Source organism: Podarcis vaucheri (assembly GCF_965113315.1).
Source record: "Podarcis vaucheri genome assembly, chromosome: 8".
Taxonomy (NCBI): Eukaryota; Metazoa; Chordata; class Lepidosauria; order Squamata; family Lacertidae; genus Podarcis; species Podarcis vaucheri.
Window position 1 is genome coordinate 64,587,879 of NC_138766.1, and position 21,779 is coordinate 64,609,657.

Sequence of the window (21,779 nt, forward strand, 5' to 3'; positions counted from 1 at the left end):
CCTCTAAACCTCATGTAGGGGAGGCACACGAAGACGGGCCTCAGATGATGATAGTAGGGTCTGGGTTGGTTCATATGGGGAGAGGTGGTCCTTGAGGTAGTGCGGTCCTGAGCCATTGAAGGCTTTATAGGACAAAACCAGCACTTTGAATTGGGCCCGGAAACTAATTGGCAGCCAGTGCAAGTCAGGCCAGGATTGGTATAATATACTCAAACTGTCTTGTGCAACCTGGCTGCCAAATTCTGCACCAGCTGCACTCCATCTTCCTCCCTGCTGAGTTCCAGAAGTACAAAGCTAAGATCTGGCTATATATTAGAAGGGAGGCAGATGGGGACTGGCTGAGAGCAGGCTAAAGTTGGTGGGCTGGTTCCCCATTTGCCCTAAAGGGCCCGCCTCCAATGGTGCTTAACCTGTGATATCCTTCAGTCTAGTATTTAAGTCAAGCAAAGATGAAAGCAACAACTATACAATATCCTCTCTTACTCCTACCTACAACAAAGTAAGCCCCTTTAATAGGGATTATGCACAGAAAGTTTGATCTCTTCGAAGCATGTATTAGATAATGTCTTGATTAACTAAAGGTGGTGATTTTCTCGTCAAAAAGAACCCTCAGGAAAGAGAGGAGGCAAGGCTGAAGAAAAACCCCTTCCTAGACATCTTAATCGTCTTTAGACTTTGCAATTTAGATACAGCATCACTTGGCAAGAAATGTGCATAAAATTTTTAGAAGACAATGGTTTATTACCTAAATAAGGGAACCTTTTGTGTTCAGATATTATAGAATTCGAAGTTATTGTGACTTCTGTGCAACTACCATCACCTAGTTGGCCATGTTACTGCAATTAACAAGTGTACCACTTGTACGTTTGGGAACTGTAGCTCTGTGAGGGGAATAAGGGTCTCCTAACAACTCTCAGCACGCTTAACAAAATACAGTTTGTTCCCGGGATTATTTGAGGGAAGCCATGATTCTTTAAAGTGGTATGATACTACTTTAAATGTATAGTGCAAATGTAACCTCAAATCAGTGGTGACTTTGTTTTCTCAAGGTGATTTTATTCTCCTAGGCATATATTTTATGTTTTAATTTCTGCTGTTACTTCTGTTTTTATTTGCTGTTTGGCCTGAACTTTGTTGCTAATGTATTAATTTTTTTTTAGTTGCCTTGTATTATTTTGTGAACTGCATTGGCAGGTGTGTTTGAGAGCTGAGGAACGAGCCCTTGAAATGAATACAAATCAATGTGAAGAAATAATCACACAATCACATCACTTGTTGAGTCACATGTTGAAAGTAGCAATGAGGCTGCCTGGCTCCCTAACCCAATATCCTGAGAATATGCACCGAGAATAGTTATCTAAGCTGGGGATACCCACAAATGTAGGCTTCCACAAAATCTGAAACTCTTGATTGTACAGCTCCCATGGAAGCCTATGTAGACATCCATTTCAGCTTGTAGACATAAGGGGTCTAGTGCTGTGTGAGCTCAGTGGTGGGGCCAGTTGCTCAGCTCCACTGTCCCTTTCAATTTGTGGAGCTCATTCATGTAATTACCGTATTTTTTGCTCTATAAGACTCACTTTTTCCCTCCTAAAAAGTAAGGGGAAATGTGTGTGCGTCTTATGGAGCGAATGCAGGCTGCGCAGCTATCCCAGGAGCCAGAACAGCAAGAGGGATTGCTGCTTTCACTGCGCAGCGATCCCTCTTGCTGTTCTGGCTTCTGAGCTTGAGAATATTTTTTTTCTTGTTTTCCTCCTCCAAAAACTAGGTGCCTCTTGTGGTCTGGTGCGTCTTATAGAGCGAAAAATACGGTAATTACTGGTGCAGAGGGAGAATCTCCTACAAGAGATCTTCAATGGCATGAAAGTGTTGAGTTTCCAGCAATGGTTGTGGAACCTGAGAAGACACCAAGTAACTAAAAAGAGTTACCAGTGTGCAGTTCTCTTTCTCAAAAAGCAAACTCTTGGCTTTCTCAAAAAGCAAACTCTTGATTTCACTGTCTGACACCTGTTCCTCCTTTCTTTCAAGCTATCATGTATCTTTAAAATTTAACAGTTAGAGGGAGGTCGGTCCAATATACCAGGCTGTGGAAGACACACAGAATACGAATGTATTTATTTTGAGTTTCTAGTTTATAAAAGCTTTCAGCATATTTTAGCATATATTTTTTTTAAGTTAGACTCATTTCAAATGTTTAGCCAAGCAGGAAGACTCACTCACTTTTCAATTACCTTCACAATGATTGAACTGAATCATTAAGGATTTTTATAGCTATCTCGTTTACCAAGAATATAAATGTGTTAATTTTACCTCAGGATAGCACTGCAATTATAATTTAGTAGTATGTTTCAGAGACTGAAATGTAAGAGCACTTGTGTAAGCTGGCATTTCTTATCTTAAAACATATGACCTAGAGGCACTAATTTAAAAAGCATATGATAAATTACTAGAATTGCCAATGAAATGTATACAAGTTATGCAAACAAATAGATGTCTCCCTGAATATTGTTTTCCCATACCCAATCACAACACAGTTACCAACAAAATCCCTATCTTTTTAAGCATAGTTGATTCATTTATTTATTTCAACTATCTGTTAATCTCTCTTGGCTAATTCACATATTCATGTTCCTTGCTTGATAATGGAAGCACCAAGTGATAACCTAAATAACAGACTGAACAACACAGATAGAACTTTTATGTTACCTCCACATTATCTCGCACTAAGCATGGTGCCCGTTTACTGTTGTGAGTGCTGTGAAATCAAATAAATGATAAATCAGTTCTTAGACTTCCGGGTTAGCGCCATCGCCGAATGGCGGACTCCCTCCGAGCTCCGGAGGGAGTCTGCTCGGCAGGGGCTGGGTCCTACCGCGCCGGCGACGCGGGGACCCTTAGAAACCACGGGAACGGATCCCGTGGACATGGTGACTCGGCTGGCACCGTTATCGCTCTCCCGGCTCGTGAAGGAGCCTTTTTAAAGGCTACGGATCGGGCGCCGGGGAGCAGCGTGGTGCTTTGAGTCCTCCGCTTCCCCTGCCGGGCGCAGCCGCATGCCATCCGGCGGAGAGCGCTGGCTTCTTCCAAAGGAAATTCGGACAATTGATCAACAACCCGTGAGTAATTGGGCAACCGGGTATAAAAGGAGGAAAAAAGAAAATTTTTTCCGGATTTGGCACGAGCGGGAGGGGATCCAAAAAAGGAAGTCAGTCCCCTCCCTGATTGTAAACATGCTAAAACAAGGACTGAGAAACCAAGATCGATTCAGAAGCTTATTGATGACAAAAATTACCAACTCCACGATGTGAATTATAAGAACTGTGCTGGAGGAGAGGAGTCGAGGGTGAGGAGAAAAAAGCAACCCCCCCCCCCGGGAACCGGGGCGATTCGGATAGCCTGGCGAAGAGAGATGGAGATTTTGACAGCTGTCAAAGGAGCTGTCAAAACTGGAAAATATAAAGAGGACTTTGCTACAAGTTCTTTGCTGGTTAATTTTGTTACAATTTGATATAAATATGGATATAAACTGTCGGGGAAAAGAAACAACAAATTGACTTTTGGATTGGAGGATACAAAGTTACTGTAATCCCTCTAGAGGGGATTTGGGACATTACAAGTGTCGTATGTGGAAAACTACTCTGGGATGTGCAAAGGTCTTATCTCCTGGGAAAGCTGCAGAACTGAAATATTATTTTGTCTACAGAGGTGACCATAATACAATAGAATCTTCTATTGAAGCAAGAAAGGAACTGGACGTAAGTCTGTGTCCCTGAATAACAAACCTCTGTAGAGACTTTAAATTTTGGAACAAGAAATGTTTTGACAGCTGAACAAGACAGAAACCTGAGAAACCAAGAAATAAAAGAGTAAATGACTGAATACGACACGGAACGAACAATGGGAGGAGCAACAAAAGATTAAAGAAAATTAAAGGCCTCTATTAGATTGGATTTTTGAAGTTAAACATCATTAAAACAACCAAATCCGAAGAAACCAGCAAGATGGATTGAGACAAATTTGGCTGTGGACTTAAGATCTCCAGGCCGACAACATATAGACAAATGGACATGGGGAATCAAAACCGGGGAAGGGAGGGGGAACCTTAGAATCCAAAGGCTTTGTAACCAACTTTTTGAAATTCTCTATACTTTCTATCTTATATTTTCTATAACTTTGATATTATATGTTTTTGTTTTTTCTTTTTTTTTAGAAAGGGGGAACTCGTGGAAGGAATGAGAGCTGATCTTAGGGGGAAAATTTTGTTCTATTATAAGACGAGGAGTGACGTTAAGATTGTGTAAATTTAAATTGGTTTATGAGTAAAATATATTAGGTTTAATGAGAACTTGTGGAACCAACTTAGAGAAAGGGGAATACAATCGGGAGGGGAAGGAGGAAGTCCCAGAAAGAAGGTTATGAAAAGAAGGGTCTAAATTAGTTTCTCTTTTTCTTTCTTTTCTTTATCTTTCTTATTTTTCTATTCTGTTATTATTGGAAATTTTAATAAATATGATTATAAAAAAAAAAAAGATAAATCAGTTCTTACCATCACCATTACTGAGTCCTCCATTTTGTTCACTGCTGGCAAGTGGATCTGTAGCCAGACTTGTGACAGAGTGGCTAAATGCCTCCTTATCTGAAGGCTGCAAAGCAAAATGAATGGATTAGCATATCATTTGAACCAGCTATGGGAAGAGTTATTGTTCAGCAATTACTGTTATGGATCACTGTTAAAACTGTTAACAGTGTTAAAACGAAGGATCGCCAAAGAAGAAGACTATTATGGAATAAGTTCTAATTTTCATGCCTTCTATATTGTTTTAGACACCTGTGAAAAATGCCTTGCTTTCAGCAAGGCTATCCTGACATCTAATTTAGTTGCCTACATTTCTTTGTAATGGTTGTGGTTTTAGCTATATTTGTTTTTAATTGGTTTGTGGATTTTAGCAGTGTTTTATTTACAATTTGATTTATAAACTGCTTGGAGATTTTTTTGATCAAGCGGTTTATAAATCTTCTGAGGTAAGTACCGTATTGGCCCAAATATAAGCCACACCGCAAATAAGCCACACCTTTAAAAATCAAGGCTTATTTGTGGATGCGGCCCGCCTCCCAGCACTACGGCATTCCCGGCACAACCTCCCGAAGCCAGTGCCGGGGGAGGCTTGGGAGCAGAGGGCAGGCTGTGTGCCATTGCCCCACACACCTGGGCTGCTTCCTGAGGTGGGGAGCCACACCACTTTGCCAGCAGCCTCCTCCCCTTTCTCCTTCTTTCTGGTGGCTGGAGAGGCTTGGGAGTGACGGGCAGGCGGCACGCTGCTGCCCTGCACTCCCGGCCTGCTTCCTGGGCGGGGGGGGGGGAGCCACACCGCTTTGCCACACTTTAACTTTTCACGGCCCGAATTTTTAAAAAGTGTGGCTTATATTCAGGCCAATATGGTAAATAAGGTTCACATATGCAGTAACACTAAACTATTGTTTGTTCAAACAATGATCAGCAAATGAATAGATTATTAGTCTTAAGGTTCACTGTTATTTTAGCTAATAGTATCCTATGTTAGTCTTCCTCCTATATGTCATGAACTATAGAAAAAGCACTTTCAATAATAAGTGACGGATTCATTTTTACCACATTCATCAGATTCTCATGGTCCCCATTCTGGTGTTTGGGTCTCTTCTCCCTTTAATATAAACAAAGATTTAGGTGCATTGTTAAAATAAAATAGCAGTTCAAACAATAGTGCTGGTGATGACTACTTGTTGGTCCCAATCCAACTAACACCTTCCTGAAACCAACTTGACATGTATATAAATACCAAAGGAAGTTGCTGCAAACATACAGGGCACAAAGTTCCCTTCCATGAGAGTTTCAGAAGCAAGATATTTACATTTTACCACCCTTCTGAATTCAGCGGCAAATCCCACCTCAACTGTAGCTGCACTTCTAAAAATTTATTTCGCTGAAAGCAGACTAATTATGCCATTTAAAATCCACGATGCTGCCCATGCAATACAAAATATGATTCATGTACGCAGTAACTAATTTGCTCCCCGAAGCTTTTCTGACAAAGCATCTGCTTTTAATGTCACCCATTATTATATCAATAGCATCAGTGTAACTTTTCTAGGAAGGAAGGGATTTAGTTTAATTGCACTTCTCAGCGAGTACCTGCTCCACAAATACCCTGGCACCAAATCCAGCCTAACAACATGCTAAATTATTAAAGTATGATTGCCAGATAATGTCTGGCATTAGAATTTGCATAGCTTGTTAGAAATACCCAGCAGACCAATTCTTACAAAAATGTCTTTAGTTTTCATCCTCTTGGAAGTGTCTTAGAGACTTCAGGGATAGAGCATGCAAATGAGGGCAGGAGTTATCAGTCACAAACTTTGGTAAGCATTCTTCGGGGTTATTTCAGTCAGTTCCAATTCAACAGCAGCTTCAGAGTCTTTCCCCCCTCTTGCTATTTTATGTAAACAACAAGGGAAAGGGCAAAGCTATTTATTTTAATGGATACTTCTAGTTGAACATAGCCTCTGTTGTCTGAATAATCAGCAATGCAAAGTGGGCAGCCATAATTAATATGCATGATGAACTATATGCTGGTCTCATTAACAGGCAAAATTGATTGATATTAATTCTGGTTCAAATTCAAATGTACAGCAAAACTGAACTTTGTCTCTTGGATTTGTTCACGAAAACATAATCATTCCTTGATTTTAAGACACTCATTTTAGATCCCTAGCATCCAATATTAAACACAAACACTTGTGTCTTATGAAATTATAACCACAATCTTTATTTGGTGTGGTTGCTGCCTGACGCCCAAGCTGAGGGTTTCCATCCCTGGGGGCGGGGGCACATTTTGAATTCTGAGCGTGTGCTGAAACAGCCAGTCACAAAACAGCTGCTATTGGGGGCAGAAGGAGGATGGCAGAACACAAAATGGCTGCCATGGGGTTTGTGGCATAACACAAAATTAGACAGCCACCCCTGACAATCTTATACTTACCATGGAAAGTTAGCTATGTTCTGCTGGTCCTGATTTTGTGGAGGTCACACGCTATTGATTTTACACACACACACACACACACACACACACACACACACGTCACTGTCTAAGGATTCCAACATCACAGTTCCTGTTCATGCCTTTACTGCACCCTGACATTGTATCCTGAGCAAGACATTACCTATCACAGCTAGAGCATAGGAAGAGCAGAAAACTGAAGACCAGGAGCATTGCCATGGCTGCCAGGATTCCCCATATGATGATGTGAAGCAGCCCTGTACTTAAGAAGCTATCACCAGGCCCCATGATACAGAAGGGGGGGTGTGCTTTTGGATGGAGGGCAGGTAGTCCTCACAAGATGTTGGCATTTGCGCAGATAAGAGTTCTTCTTTCTGTGGAGCAAAAAAGGGGAGAGAGACATTACAAAGAAGTGCAGTTTAAAGGCTAGGTGTGTTCAAACTGCACATTTATAGCACATTACTTTCCCCAAAGAATCATGTAAACTGCTGTTTATCCCTCACAGAGCTACAGTTCCCAGCATCCTTATCAAGTTACATTTCCTAGGGGGGAAATCATGTGTTTTAAATCTATGGCGTGACGGAAGTTACAATTTTTATCCTGCTTTTTTATATTTTCAGAACTACTAACATTTCAGCTACGTTAACCATCATGAGGTAATCGGAGGCACCATTACTGTTAAGTTGTGGGTGAACATATCAGACGACACAGCGATTCTTCCAAAGCAGCTCTTTATTTGTAAGCTGGAACAGAACTGAACTGAGGAGCTCATTTAGAGCTCCAGAACAATGTAACTGTTGCCATTTTCTAAAACTATCCAATCACTGAATGTCACTTTTCAATCCTTCATTTGCATACAAACTATCCAATCACTGAACGTCACTTTTCGATCCTTCATTTGCATAACTATCTACGGTATCCCCCTGCTGGCCCAGGGTGAGAACTTCAGTACATAACAATTATGAATCTAATGGAAAAATGGGAGAGTTTTTTTTGAGGTTGTACAAGTGCGTTGCTGTTGGATTGGACTGACAGCTATCTTGACCACTATTTCTCCTCACCAATGTGCCTGGAATGATGCTGTATCACAACATAGCACCTGATGAGTTCATGGCAGAGTCAATAAGCAAAACTAGTCACTTCCTGATTAGTAGCTACAACTTTTAGCCTACTATACTACCTCTAGCAAGGGAGAATGTCTGCATGTGAACAAGTTTAGAGAGGGAAATGATGGTATTTCATAGCAATGAATCCGGACTAAATTTGTTGAACTTAAGCCCCAGTGGGAACCAAGCCTGCCAACCAAGTTTTTCATGTGGATTTCAGTGGGACCTTAGTGCAGCTAACTTAACAGTGCAATCCTATGCATATCTACTCAAAAGCAGCCCCCGTAATTTCCGTGGGACTTATTTCTAGGTATGTTGTAGAGGACTGCAACCACAGTCTGGATTCCCGCCCCCCATAGTCTGACTTTAATCAAAAAGAGGGAAACCAATAGGATTGTGGGGCTTGAATCAAACAGTAGTTCTACTTATAGGAGGCCCATTGATATTAACGGGTATGACCAACTTAGACCCATTAATTTCAGTGCATTCAGTTGGCTACAACCCTAGAACTGGAAATAAATATATTTTAACAACTCTGGATAAAAGCAAGAAAGGGAAAAGTTGTAAGTATAATATCGATGAAGATGAATTGACACACCTATTTGTCTACTAATTTGTGTTAATTGTCTATGCAACAGCCAATTTCTAAAGATTCAGATGTCCCAGTTTGATAGTCAAACTCAGAAATACTCATTTTAAAAAGCCAAGTTCTGCTGTAGTACTGTATTTATCCAGCAAAGGAGCTTTTAAAGCAGCTATTCAGGTTGGGTGCTGAACCACACCATGGAAAAATGAGATATACCCATTTGAAATAGCTGCATATTAGCCAGGGGCATCTGTGGTGATCCTGAAAAGCTTGGCAGCATTTTCAAACAACAGTAGTGAAACAAATGTTCTGTTCTGTTTTTTAAAAATACAATACCTGTTTCAGGTCAGTTAAAGTTCAAGAGTACCAGCACAATATGATCTTACTCAAAGCTTTTAGGAATAAGACAAAAGTAACAGACTACTACACAAGTTTACAGTACTACAAAAGTGATTTGTTTGTCCAAAAGGCCTGGATTTGCCTTCATTTGCCACATGAATGAAGGGATTCTATGCAGTTATAGTAGCAGAAGGAATGTGCTGCTGTCTGCATCCCAAGGTCTTGTGGTTACCTGAGCCCCGTCACTCGTGCACTAAGCAATAACATGGATAACTTCCAAAGAGACAAATTAATGGAGGATAAAAGCTACCAGCCACAATGGCTACATTGTACCTTCACTGTCGGAAACAGCATGTCGCTGAATTCCAGGTGCTGGGAATCACAAGTGGGGAAAGTGCTATAGTGCTCATTTCCTGCTATCAGGCCTCTTATAGAGGCATTTGGTTGGCTACTCTAAGAACACGTTGCTGAGCTGGATGGGCCTTTTGCAGGCTCTTACATTCTTCATCTCCTGCCAACCTAGCAGTTTGAAAGCATGAAGTGCAAGTAGATAAATAGGTACCGCTCTGGTGGGAAGGTAAACGGCGTTACCGTGCGCTGCTCTGGTTCGCCAGAAGCGGCTTAGTCATACTGGCCACATGACCCAGAAGCTGTACACCGGCTCCTTTGGCCAATAAAGCGAGATGAGCGCCGCACAACCCCAGAGTCAGCTATGACTGGACCTAATGGCCAGGGGTCCCTTTACCTTTACCTTCTTCATATGGCAGAGAGTAACCTTATGACCCTACACCTCAATGAGCAGTTCTGCTCCTGCGGAAGCAGGCTCTCGCCTTGCAGGTGTCCATGGGGGGTGGGGGTGGGCAAAGATGGCTCAGAAGTTCTGAATAACCAAGGGAACTGAAAATTCTCCATCTTTGCTATTAAAAAAAAAGTCTTGTGGAATAAATATTAATTTGCACCAAGCTCTGCCTATTTGAAATTAACTGATCTGAAATTCATGAAGAGACAGGGATGTTTGATTTAGAGTAAGTAATTATTCTGAGCTCAAGCATACAGAATTTTCTACTCTCATAGGTAACAAAAGTTTTTAATAGTTCACAAGCTTGTTAAATTTTAAAACTAGAAGCGTGAGCTTAAAGAACAATTCTGTTGTGACGTTGGAGCAGTTATTGCCTGTAGATGTGCTTGTTCAACTCTTGGGCACAAGGTGGCAGCATTAAACCACTGTTCCCTTTGAGTGCTCCAAAGCACTCACGTTTTTGTAGACTCCCAATGCATTGTAACACAAGCCACTTTTTGCACCTCTGATTAACATTTCACAGATATTTCAGTACAATTTAATTGTGGTCTTTTGCACAGAGTTCTGCATGTGATATTAACAAGCACATATTTGTGTCTCGAATGCAACTTGTGCACACGTAAATGCTGTTAACGCGAGAAAATACCAGAACTTACCTAGCTTAACCTAGTTGACTTACAGTGGAGTCCCAGTCCAGCACTTCTACACAGGACGGGGTGTTTGGTATTGTCTTATAAAACCAATATTATCTACATTTTAGTGGATTATTGTGCATATCTGATGCTCCCCCCCCCCCCGGAATTTGCCATATAAGTGGACGGATTATGATAAGATGGTTAATTTGCAGATTCTGGATCTGCAGTTTTTAACACCGATGCTTACTTCTCTAAAATTTCATTTCACTACCAGTAACTACCCTACAGGAATGTATTGACAACTTTTAATGCTATCCAGTCTGCTCACAAATGCATATTGTTGCATGCCACCCCAGTCTATGAGCAGTGCAAAATTCCAGGGGTTCCAGGCACTTACCCAGGATTCCTTTTGGAATGAGGCATAGCAGAGAATGTGGTATCTTCATGATATATGGCTTATTTACACATATATACATCCTGAGCCTACAATGGAGGGCCTCACAGCATTAGTACCTCAAAAGGGTCTTGTTTCTCTCATAGCCACAGCCTTGGATTCAAACAGAAATCGAACATTACTCTCTAGTGTTATACATCGGCTCCCAAATGCCTTAGGAGTCAAAAGTTCCTGCTCCCGAACAATCAAAAACCGGAAGTGAGTGTTCCGGTTTCTGAACCTTCTTTTGGAAGCCGAACATCTGACAGGGCTTCCACGGCATCCGATTGGCTGCAGGAGCTTCCTGAATCCAGTCAGAAGCTGCGCTTTGGAAGTCGAACATTTTAGAAGTCAAACGGACTTACAAAATGGATTCTGTTCGACTTCTGAGGTACGACTGTACTTCTAAGTTGCATCAATTCCCCACTCTCTACTCTGGCTTTATCTGTTGAGGAAGAGGGGCTCCGTCTGGCACTGAGTTCTTTAATCCCCATCACCTCACCAAGGCTATTTCTTGGAATTAGAAAGCTTGATTAGCTTTTAACACTTCCTGGATGCAGGGAATGAAGAAGGCCGGCACCCCCTCCTCAAACACATAAAAATATATAGAGAGATTGCTTGCATATTAATTGCCACAGCAAAGTATTAGAGCTATGATAAAAATCCTAAATATAACAAAAAGGCATTTAATACATTGAACACTATTTAGCTTGCACTTTTCACATGCAAGTAAATAAATAAATAAATAAATATACAAGCTTACAGTGAGATCTAGATGGTGGCTGTGTGAGTCTTGGGTATCTGATTTTAATCCATTCCTGATACCCTACAAGGGAAAGAGAATGTTTTCCCCCCAGAAGGAAGCTTGTCAAAAGGTCCACATGAGAATGTGAATTTATCTTAAGGAATGGAATTTTGCTGGCTGTTTTGCTTCTTATTATTTTGGACTAACTTAACAACAATACTTGACTCCAGTGGAAGCTGCGAAGTCATAAGAATTCCACACTTACATCTTTCAAAGCTAGTGTCATTGTGATTATCTGATCTTGAGAGAAGCTTGCTCTCACCACTGTTTCTGCCCTGTCAAAATATGAAAAAACTGTACTGCAAAAGGATAATGTTTTTTTAATATGTGTCAGGAAAATCCATACAAAGGAAGGACTCCACCATAAAGCCACAGATAAGCACAGGAGATGTGCTAAAACAGGATCAGTCAGTCCAAAAGATTATTGCAAAAAGCATGCATGAGATAATCAGAGATGCAGATGCACTCAAGCTGTCAAAGCTCAGTTTTAACACCTTTTCTGTTTATTAGGGTGTTGCCGTTATTTCTAATCCAATTTACAATGTTCAGTGAACATGTGTGAACTGTAGCTACAAAGATGCTATAAATTCCATCTTTTTCAACACCCCCTTGCTTGATACCAAGGTAAATGAGGCGCGTATGCATAGCCAATTACATTGAATATGGGTATGTGAACACATATGCACACAGACATATACTTTTCAAATGCAAACATGCTGGTAGGTTACCATCCTTTCATTTTTATCTTTTTTCAAGGAATACACAATCAGAGATTTGCTTTTTATTTCTTTTTGAATATGTATTTGGGTCTCCAGGAAAAATAAAGCTGATCATTAATAGTCATTTAAATAAGAACAAATGGTGTCCTTTTCTTATTTAGCCTCTTTAGTTATTTTATCACCCAACAATCTGTTTCAGACAAGGAATTTCCTCTTGTTGCCTCAAATTCCTAAATTATCCCTTTGACCTCTGCAACCTGGTACATATTCTTATCATTCCATTGGATTTGCCCTCCCCTCTTGAAGATTTCTGGCAGCTAAGCTCAGAGCTCTTTCCTGTGTCCATTTGTCACGGATGAACTTTGTTCCACCTTTGACAGTGTCAATCAGTACCTTCTCATGCTCTGAGACATTTCGCTTTTGGAGAATTGTTTGATTTCTTCCCCATTCTCCTCCCTTTCCTCTTGCTTCTCTGGGTGCCGTTTGGCAGGACTTCTGGTCCTTGTTGCACCCCAAGATCTCTCTTTTTAGGACTTCACCTCCATATCCCTCTGCTTCTCCTTCAGGGCAGCTGCTTTCTTGTCTACACTGGAAATCCAGTCTCATGACTGCCAGGCATACACTTCAAATGCCACCCATTTTACCACCATCTCCTTATAGCTCAACTGAAAATCCCAACCTTTGCCCCTCAAATATCCTCCGACTGTTGCATTGCCTGACAGACCCACCGGGGATGGTGCAAGATTTATTGCCACCTGAAACAGAATTGCCACTGCTTTTTCTCCAAACACTGCCTCTGTGTACTGGCCTCCCCCTCATTTGCTCACCCCCCCATACAGAAGTGTCTCAAGTCCCGGGTCTCCAAACCGACAGTCCCCCACTCTGAGGAAAGACCCTAGGAAATGCAAGGACCCTAAAGAGTTGAGATGTTCTGGGAGAGATTTCAGCCACCCTACCCAGACAGAATATATATAAGGTTGTGCAGATCGTAACCTGCATTTTATTACATACATTGCTTAAAGAGAGTTTTCTGATGAAGGTGTCTATGGCTTTTTGCCAAATAAAAAGAAACCTTTTGTGACCATATTTCAACACAGAAAAGAAAGGCAATGGGTCCACGCAAGGTGTCCTGTGCTCTGAAAACTAGACCTTATGTTTCATCCTGAGCTCATCATGACTTCAAACCTATTGACCTGCAAAGCTGTAGACAGAAAAATCCAAACTGCTTGCTGCCCCCACTGAGGCTCTCTGAAGCAGCAGAGCTACCATCCCATTTGCAGCCCACCCACCCACCCACCCACCCACCAAGGTGGTTGCAGAAAGTTGGAGGCAGGCAGACTGGGACCAATCGCTGGGACACCTGCAGTTTAAATAAGGAAATAAATAATTGAGCCCCACTCAGGCCTGGTGATGGCTGTGAGAGCACCTCAGGATCCAGAGGGATCCATTGGTCAGCTCAGCCCCACCCTTGGACTAACCTAATTTGGGGACTTTCATCAGGCTCTGCTGGCAGGTATGCCCCATTTGGTGGGTGGAAGGGGGGGTCTACATCCCAGTAGAGGGATGCAAGTGTTACTCTGACAGCAGCCAAGAGGAGGCTGCAAAGCGAGTGGAGGGATGTGCCCACGCAATCGAAACCCCCCACAGCCTGGCATAAGGCGAACTTGGATTGCAGCCTCAGTTAGCCACCCTTCAGATGGAAATTAAATGGGACAGTAGTTCAAATTGCAGAGCACCTATCTTGCATGCCAAGGGAACCTAAATATTGATAGCAGAGGCATCACGGAAGTGTTCATGAATAGTAATAAGGCGATGTGTTGTTTCCTATGGGCTTCACTAACTACTTAATTAATGTCTATAGTGTGGTACTTAGGGAATGCAGCCTTACCTAATAAATGACCACAGCATACATTATTGCCTAATTATGGTATATCATTCTCTCTCTCTCTCTCACACACACACACACACACACACACGCACACACACACACACTCGAGTTTCAGGAATGTAATTACAGTGCTTATGCATTAAGAGCTTACTGATGCAATCCCTGCCTCCCCTAGTTCCAAATTCTCAATGGTTTCCTGGATATAATATACAGCCATGATCACTTACACTTAAAGAATTCAATTGTTTAGACCTCCACCAGGATTAGAAAAGGGTGATCCGAGCTTGGAATATGTGAGCTTTGGCATCTGCCTGTCAAAGAGAGAGAGAGAGAAAAACAACAACATATGCAATGTTAAAATTATTGTGTATATATGTCATGTACTTTGTGAATTTGTGTGCAATGACTTTTGATGTACTATTTTTATTTATTTATTAGTTTGTTTTTATTGGAGTGATGTAATTCCAAAATGTATCTGCAAGCAGTATATGGCAAAATTTCAATTAAAATGGTTTCAAACTAGAAAAAGAAAAGAAACAGCTGAGGATTGATTTCCTAGCAAGAAGGTAAACTGTATTCTGGAGTCCAGCAACCAAACCAGTCATAAAAGCAGAACGAATTTGGAAGCATTTTTTTTTTTACCCTTACATTTACTTATTTTTTGACACATGGTGTAAGGCCAGTGCCACTTAGGCAGGGAAAATGCACCCTGATAGCTTTTTAGCTTGATGTATGTGTGGAGAAGCAATAAAAAACCCAGAAATTAAAGCTCTCTTCATGAAATGCGTTTTTCAGTTGTGACACCATAAATTTGTGACAGCTGACAGTTCCAGGAGAGGCAGAGCTAATTCAATTTTAAAAATGTTGTTTGCAGAAGCACTTTGACTGTACATAATTTTACCTTGCTAATTAAAGCAGTTGAAAAGGCTTTTAATGTGTCAGTGCTCCAGCCCTTGCTGTCCTTGACAATATTTTTCACTTCATCTTGACTACAGATGCCATCCATTCTCAAGATTGCATCTGTTTCTCTGACCAGTTTCCCCATTCCCCCTTGGGACATCTCATGCCAGTAGGCACAGCATAGTCTTGGGTAGTTTCCTAGAGGAAACTGAGTAATACCTGTAGCTTCATTAAGCTGTAGAATACTTTTGCGGAAAGTGTCTGTATATGAGCAGAACTGAAACCATGCTCACCACACCAGGGGTCTGAGAATAATAATAGAATTGTAGAATTGGAAGGGACCCTGAGGGTCATTTAGTCCAACCCCAATGCAGGAATCGCAGCTAAAGCACCTATGACAGATGGCCATGCAACCACTGCTTAAAAGCCTCCAAGGAAGGAGAGCTCTTACTGACAGCTCTTACTGTCGGAAAGTTCTTCCTGATGTTTAGTCGGAAACTTCTTTCTTGTAACTTGAAGCCATTGGTTCAAGTCCTCCACTCCAGCTCAGGAAAAGACATGCTTGTTCACTCTTCCATGTGACAGCCCTTGAGATATTTGAAGATGGATATTCTAGGCTAAACATACACTGCTCCTTCAACTGCTCTTCATAAGGTTTGGTTTCGAGACCCTTTATCACCTTAGTTGCCCTCCTCTGCACACATTCCATCTTGTCAACATGCTTCTTAAGTTATGGTGCCCAGAACTGGACATAGTATTCCAGGTGTAGTCTGGCCAAGGCAGAACAGAGTGGTACTATTACTATTACAGTGGTACCTCAGGTTACAGACTCCGCTAACCCAGAAATAGTACCTCGGGTTAAAGACTTTGCTTCAGAATGAGAATAGAAATCGCGCAGCAGGGGTGCAGCGGCAACGGGAGGCACCATTAGCTAAAGTGGTGCTTCAGGTTAAGAACAGTTTCAGGTTAAGAACGGACCTCGGGAACGAATTAAGTTCTTAACCTGAGGTACCACTGTACTGATCTGGAGACTATACTTCTGTTGATGCAGCCTAGAATAGCATTAGCTTTTTTTGCTGCTGCATCACACTGTTGACTCATGTTAAGCTTATGGTCCACTAAGACCCCTAGATCCTTTTCACATGTACTACTAGTAAATCAGGTGTCCTCCATCTTACATTTGTGCATCTAGTTCTTCCTGCCTAAGTGTAGAACCTTACATTTCTCCCTATTTAAACTCATTTTGTTAGTTTGGGCAGAATTCTCCAATCTGTTAAGGTCTTCTTGAATCCCGATTCTGTCTTTAGTGGCATTTTAGTGGGCATCCCTCCCACTTTGGTGTCTTCTGCAAATGTGATGAGCATCCCCTCAATTCCTTCATCAAAGTCGTTTATAAATATGTTGAACAACAACATCTGAATTACAAACAGATGGAATTTAAAGAAACAAAAGACTCAGAAAATTGCATTTAATCCCTCCATATGTTGCTGGACTACAGCTTCAATCATCCCTGATAGTTGGCCAGAATGGCTGGGTTTAAGTATTCCAATACTTAGAAAAACAAACAACTGAAGATTTCAATTCTTATGAACTCAGCACAACTGAAAGCAGCAGTTTACAATCACTTCAGGTATTCTTCCAGATGCATTTTGAAACACATTGCTTTCCGCTAGCATATGCATGCCACAGGTGCATTATGACTTGTTTTTCTTCTGGAACACCCATTTATAATAAATAAAACACAAACTGAATTTGTATTAAACTGTTTAAATCTGCACTATGTTCAGTTTACTGGCCTTCCTTTCTCTTGCACAAACAGAAATATAAAATCACACATTCTGTCCAAGGCATTGAAGCAATAAGAGTTATCCTATGGCCCTGGGAGAACCATTTTAAATTACAGTGGTGCCTCGCAAGATGAAATTAATTCGTTCTGCGAGTTTTTTTGTCTTGCGAAGCACGGTTTTGGAAAAGTTTTGGAAAAGCTTCAAAAATCACCAAAGTCTTCAAAAACCTCAAAAAAGGCTACCACACCGCGTGCTATGAGTTACTCCTCGAAGTCAAGTCGCAACTATATTAACGGTTTTAAGAAAAAGGAAACAAACTTGCAAGATGTTTCCGTCTTGCGAAGCAAGCCCATAGGGAAATTCGTCTTGCGAAGCAACTCAAAAAACCAAAAACCCTTTCGTCTTGCAAGTTTTCCGTCTTGCGAGGCATTCGTCTTGCGAGGTACCACTGTAGTAGGTTTCCTTTCCCTTTAATCTGGCAGGATAAATATAATTATAAAATCTAATAATCTGCTACTAATATAATATTGGAAATCTTCACAACTAAAGCATCACTCCTTCCAAACATAACTGGGTTACTTTTCTTAATAATTATGAAGAGGGGGCATGGAGAGACTTTTCATAACATTTTGCATGGCAAGTGAGTTTTCAAATCTGATAAACCCAAAATAGCAGCCACACGCATATCCTGTCATACTTTCTTAGAAGCTGATCGAATCTTACATGGAACTGCACTTAAGACTTCTGTTTGGATAAGGTCTCCTGATAAGTATATGCACATCATATACTATGCATATCATATGCTAGCTCACAGTCAGACTCACATGGCCCAAGATGAGAAGGGTCTTGAATTTTGCAATCAAACATTTAAGAGAGATCCCCACAAAACTTGAGGGAGGAAAAAGGAATAAGCATGAGCAAATGTTATAAACACTCAGGACATGATAGGCCCCTGACTTGGGTAGCTGCAGCCAGTTAATACTCAGGTTTCAAACTCATCATTGCTAAGGCCCTCAGTTCTTTTCTGTTCAGACTGGCTAAATTTCTACATATTCCAACTTTTCAAGTAAGCTAGCCAAAAATAAGCGCTGCATTTTTAAAAAATAAGGAAGGGGAACATAGAGCTTGATAAATGGCAGATGTTCCTTCAGAACAGGATGAGCAGGGTTCTGCAAGACACTATTAGCAATCCTGTCCGTACCCATAGTTAGATGCCCTGGAAGATGCTGGTTTACACAGAATGTATAAAGAACTACTTGAATTACTAGGCATAGTGCCTGTGTTCTACCTCCACTATACCAGTTGCTGAATCATAGGTGAGCAGAGTGCTGCTTAGCTCATGTCCTGCTTGCAGACTTCACAAGGTTGTCTGATTGGCTACTGTGAAAACAGAATGATGGTTGAGATGAGCCATTGGCCTGATTCAGCAGGCTGTTCTTATTATGGTCTTACCTTCTTATGTTAACCTTTTCTCAGTATGGTTGAGAAGCTCTACCAAGCTTGGTCCTTTTAGACTAGCTCAGGGAGTGCACAGCTTGCATTATATAGATCTCTTTTGACTGCCTAGTACCCAATATTTTGACAAAAGTTAGAGGACACCCTCCCAAGTGTATCGCAACTCGCATAACCTGCTAGCAGAAGATCCTGCCCACAGTTTGAGATGCAACAGAAAACTTACAGAAATTTGGCTCATCTTTATTAAAAAATGTGCATGCAAGGCTTGGAATCCACAGTGACACTATATAGCTGGAACACTACTTGTCATTTTGCAAGCGACACTTCAAACATCATCTTGACAGTTAAAATATCTTTCTGTCTGCCGTGATTAGTTTCATGGCCATTTTACTTTATGGTACTTGCAAGGTACCTTTATGGTACATTTGCTTCTCTTGAAGTATTTTAATTGGATGGCAAGCTGGCCCCACTGTAGTGACTTTAGCTATCTAAAGCAGTCCAGCAACCTGAACTGTATGTCAAAGATGCTCAGGACTAAATCACTAGTTGCTTCTGCTGATGCCTGGAGACATGATTTGTTCGCGTTTTAATTATGGATGTTTCTGTTTTAATCTTTGTGTAACTGACTTTTTTATTTTGTTAACCCACTTAGAAGCCTCTTGTGCCATTAAGTGGCACACAAACCCATCCTGTAATAAAAGGCAGGCAATAGTCTCCCCCCCCCCCATCTGCCTGAGTGTTCATGTGCTGCTTTCAGACATTTTCAGTACAACTCAGCACACTCGTCATGTGATAAGCAACAAGTATCACTATTTTGTGCAGGATAAATGGAAGTGCAGTTTGACCTTAGGGCTTAGTCGTATTATTAGAGCAAACAATCTGCTATGCTCTTGTACAGCAGCTTCTGTAAACAGACAGGCGGCAAACAAAGGGGGAGCTTTACAGAGTTTAAAATAGAAAATTGCCTTTGCATTAACAGGCTTATGGCAAGGTTACTTATGGCACATTTGCCTTTAGGACTCAGCAGGCGTGCAGTGCAGCATATTGTGTCAAGCCATCTGCTGAACAGGCAGAATCGATCTCAGAGTCTGTGTGTCCTGCTTCGCTTGCAGATTTACCCACTGTGACTAAACACACCCACAGAACTCAAGATTTTTTGGGGAGGGGGGGGAGGAACTCCTCCAAACAGTTGGATTTGACCTTTCCGGGGCAGGGTGGCAGAAACTTAACATTTTCTATTCTCAAGGGAGAAAAGAGATAAGCTCTGAACTCACAAGTCATTTCAAGGAAAATGCAGTTTGCTCTTTTCCAAATCTGAGCTTCAAACAAATTTCACATGGTAATTATAATAATTGAGATGTCAAAAGCATTTTATATTTACATGCTGCTGTATAAATACTGACTAATTAAGGTTCACCATGATTTTGCTGGGAGAATAAAAGACTGCATCTTTTTTTTTGGATCTGAATGAGAAGGTTGAAACAGAGACAACACTAGTTGCACACATGAAACTGGGATTAGAGGTGGGGCCTGAAGGGATTTCTTTTCTATTTTTAACACCTCAAGCAATAAATAAATAAATAAATAAAATTAATAAATTGCACTCCTCTGCTCTAGACTGGAATTCTTTTTACAAATTACACCCACATACGTCCCATATAAAGAAAGAAAACACACATATTGCTTAGAATTTGCCACCTGAGGTAGACTGCTTCACATTACATTGTGGTGAGGTCAACCCTGAATTTGTCACTCCTAGTCCGTTTCAGCCTGCTGAAGAAAGCTGGGAAGAACTTGGCAGCCACACAATGTTCCTGTTCCAAATACTGAGTGACAAGAAATCTGCTTTCTGAGAAACCCTTTGCCAAATGTCTATTACTCAGGAAGAATCATGCTGACTTCTTGTCAGAGTCAAATCTGCCTCAGATGCTCATCTAGCTCTTGCTACATCGCTGCACCCATCTTTGGACTACTGTAATGTGTTCTACATAGGGCTACCTTTTAAGGTGACTCAGAAACTACAACTAATCTAGAATGTGGCTGCTAGACTGCTGGCTGGGAGTGACCGCTGGAACCATATGACACCAGTCCTAAAGGATCTACACTGGCTCCCAGTACGTTTCTGAGCACAATTCAAAGTGTCAGTGCTGACCTTTAAAGCCCTAAACGGCGTCAACCCTGTATACCTGAAGAAGCGTATTCAACCCCATTATTGAGCCTGGATATTGAGGTCCACCTCCGAGGGCCTTCTGGAGGTTCCCTGTGAGAAGTGAAGTTACAGGGAACCAGGCAGTGAGGGTCTTCTCGGTAGTGGAGCCTGCCGTGTGGAACACCCTCCAGTCAGATGTAAAACAGATAAATACACTTAGAAGACATCTGAAGGCAGCCCTGTATAGGGAAGTTTTAAATGTTTGATGTCTCATTGTGTTTTTATATTATGCTGGAAGCCACCCATAGTGGCTGGGGCAACCCAGATATAAATAATAAATGGCTGCTATTATTTGTAGGTGCTACAGAATGTGGGAAACCCAGTCAGGAAGACTCTGCCAGGAATAATGATAAGGCAGGCTTTCCTAAGGGGAAGGGATGTAGCACAGCGGTAGAACAGCTGCTTTGCATGCAGAAGGTCCCAAGTTCAGTCCCAGGCATCTCTAGGTAGGGCTGGGAAAGAATCCTGTCTGAAACCCTGGAGTGCCATTAGTAGCCAATGTAGACAATGCTAAGCTAGGTGAACCAATGGGCTTGATTCAGTGTCAGGAAACATTCAGTGTTCTTAGTTTCCTGCTAAGTTTTTGATCCTGAACCTCTGCTGCCTTGCGAGATATCTTCTGCAGAAGGAAAGGCTAAGGAGGAAACCTTACACAAATCCAGAGCGGAATCCCTAAGACAGCTGGTGCCAAATGTATTGCTCTGTTTTCCTTTGGACCTCTTCAGCAAGGCTAAGAGGAGGTCTTGTTGTCTGGGGCGGGCAGCCTAGGATTTCCATACATACTGCCCAGGCTTGCACCCCAGGAAGGTCACCCAGGAATTGGATGATTTCCATGTTCATGCTGAGCCTCTCTGAAGGGTTGGCTTGGGACATCATGGTTTCCATGGGGCTAACTCGAGTGGTTATTGGTCCACCACATTCAGCAAGCCATACCCAGGCTTTCATCTTTGTTCCAAGAGCAGAGATGGGTGTTCTGATGGGGGGGGGATGGATGGAAGAGTTGTACAATCCAGTTCGCTTCCTTGGAGGTTTTTAAACAGAGGTCAGATGGTCCTTTGTCAGAGATTCTTTAGCTGAGATTCCT

The 21,779-nt window shown here is 41.6% G+C and overlaps 1 protein-coding gene and 1 long non-coding RNA gene across 11 annotated transcripts in view; one reads left to right on the forward strand and one right to left on the reverse strand.

Moving 5' to 3' along the window:
- Positions 1-21,779, forward strand: part of LOC309538495 — a 151,088-nt gene that overhangs the window by 30,014 nt on the left and 99,295 nt on the right. The window contains exon 3 of one of the 3 annotated variants that reach the window (XR_014222233.1): positions 7,655-9,642. The exons of 1 other annotated variant lie outside the window; for it this stretch is intronic. This is a non-coding gene — a long non-coding RNA (uncharacterized lncRNA). Of the gene's footprint in view, positions 1-7,654; positions 13,077-21,779 lie in introns of those variants that run through there. One more of the 3 variants, XR_014222235.1, reaches the window with a different exon arrangement.
- Positions 1-21,779, reverse strand: part of PAG1 (phosphoprotein membrane anchor with glycosphingolipid microdomains 1) — a 94,302-nt gene that overhangs the window by 5,109 nt on the left and 67,414 nt on the right. For 3 of the 8 annotated variants that reach the window (XM_082233908.1, XM_082233907.1, XM_082233906.1), the window contains 4 exons: positions 14,572-14,655; positions 7,198-7,408; positions 5,630-5,681; positions 4,547-4,643 (listed from right to left, as the gene is read on the reverse strand). In XM_082233908.1, coding sequence (XP_082090034.1) covers positions 4,547-4,643; positions 5,630-5,681; positions 7,198-7,322 — 274 coding nt within the window. In that variant the 5' untranslated portion in view covers positions 7,323-7,408; positions 14,572-14,655. The remainder of the gene's footprint in view (positions 1-4,546; positions 4,644-5,629; positions 5,682-7,197; positions 7,409-14,571; positions 14,656-21,779) is intronic. The other 5 variants (XM_082233913.1, XM_082233912.1, XM_082233911.1 and 2 more) reach the window with 2 other exon arrangements.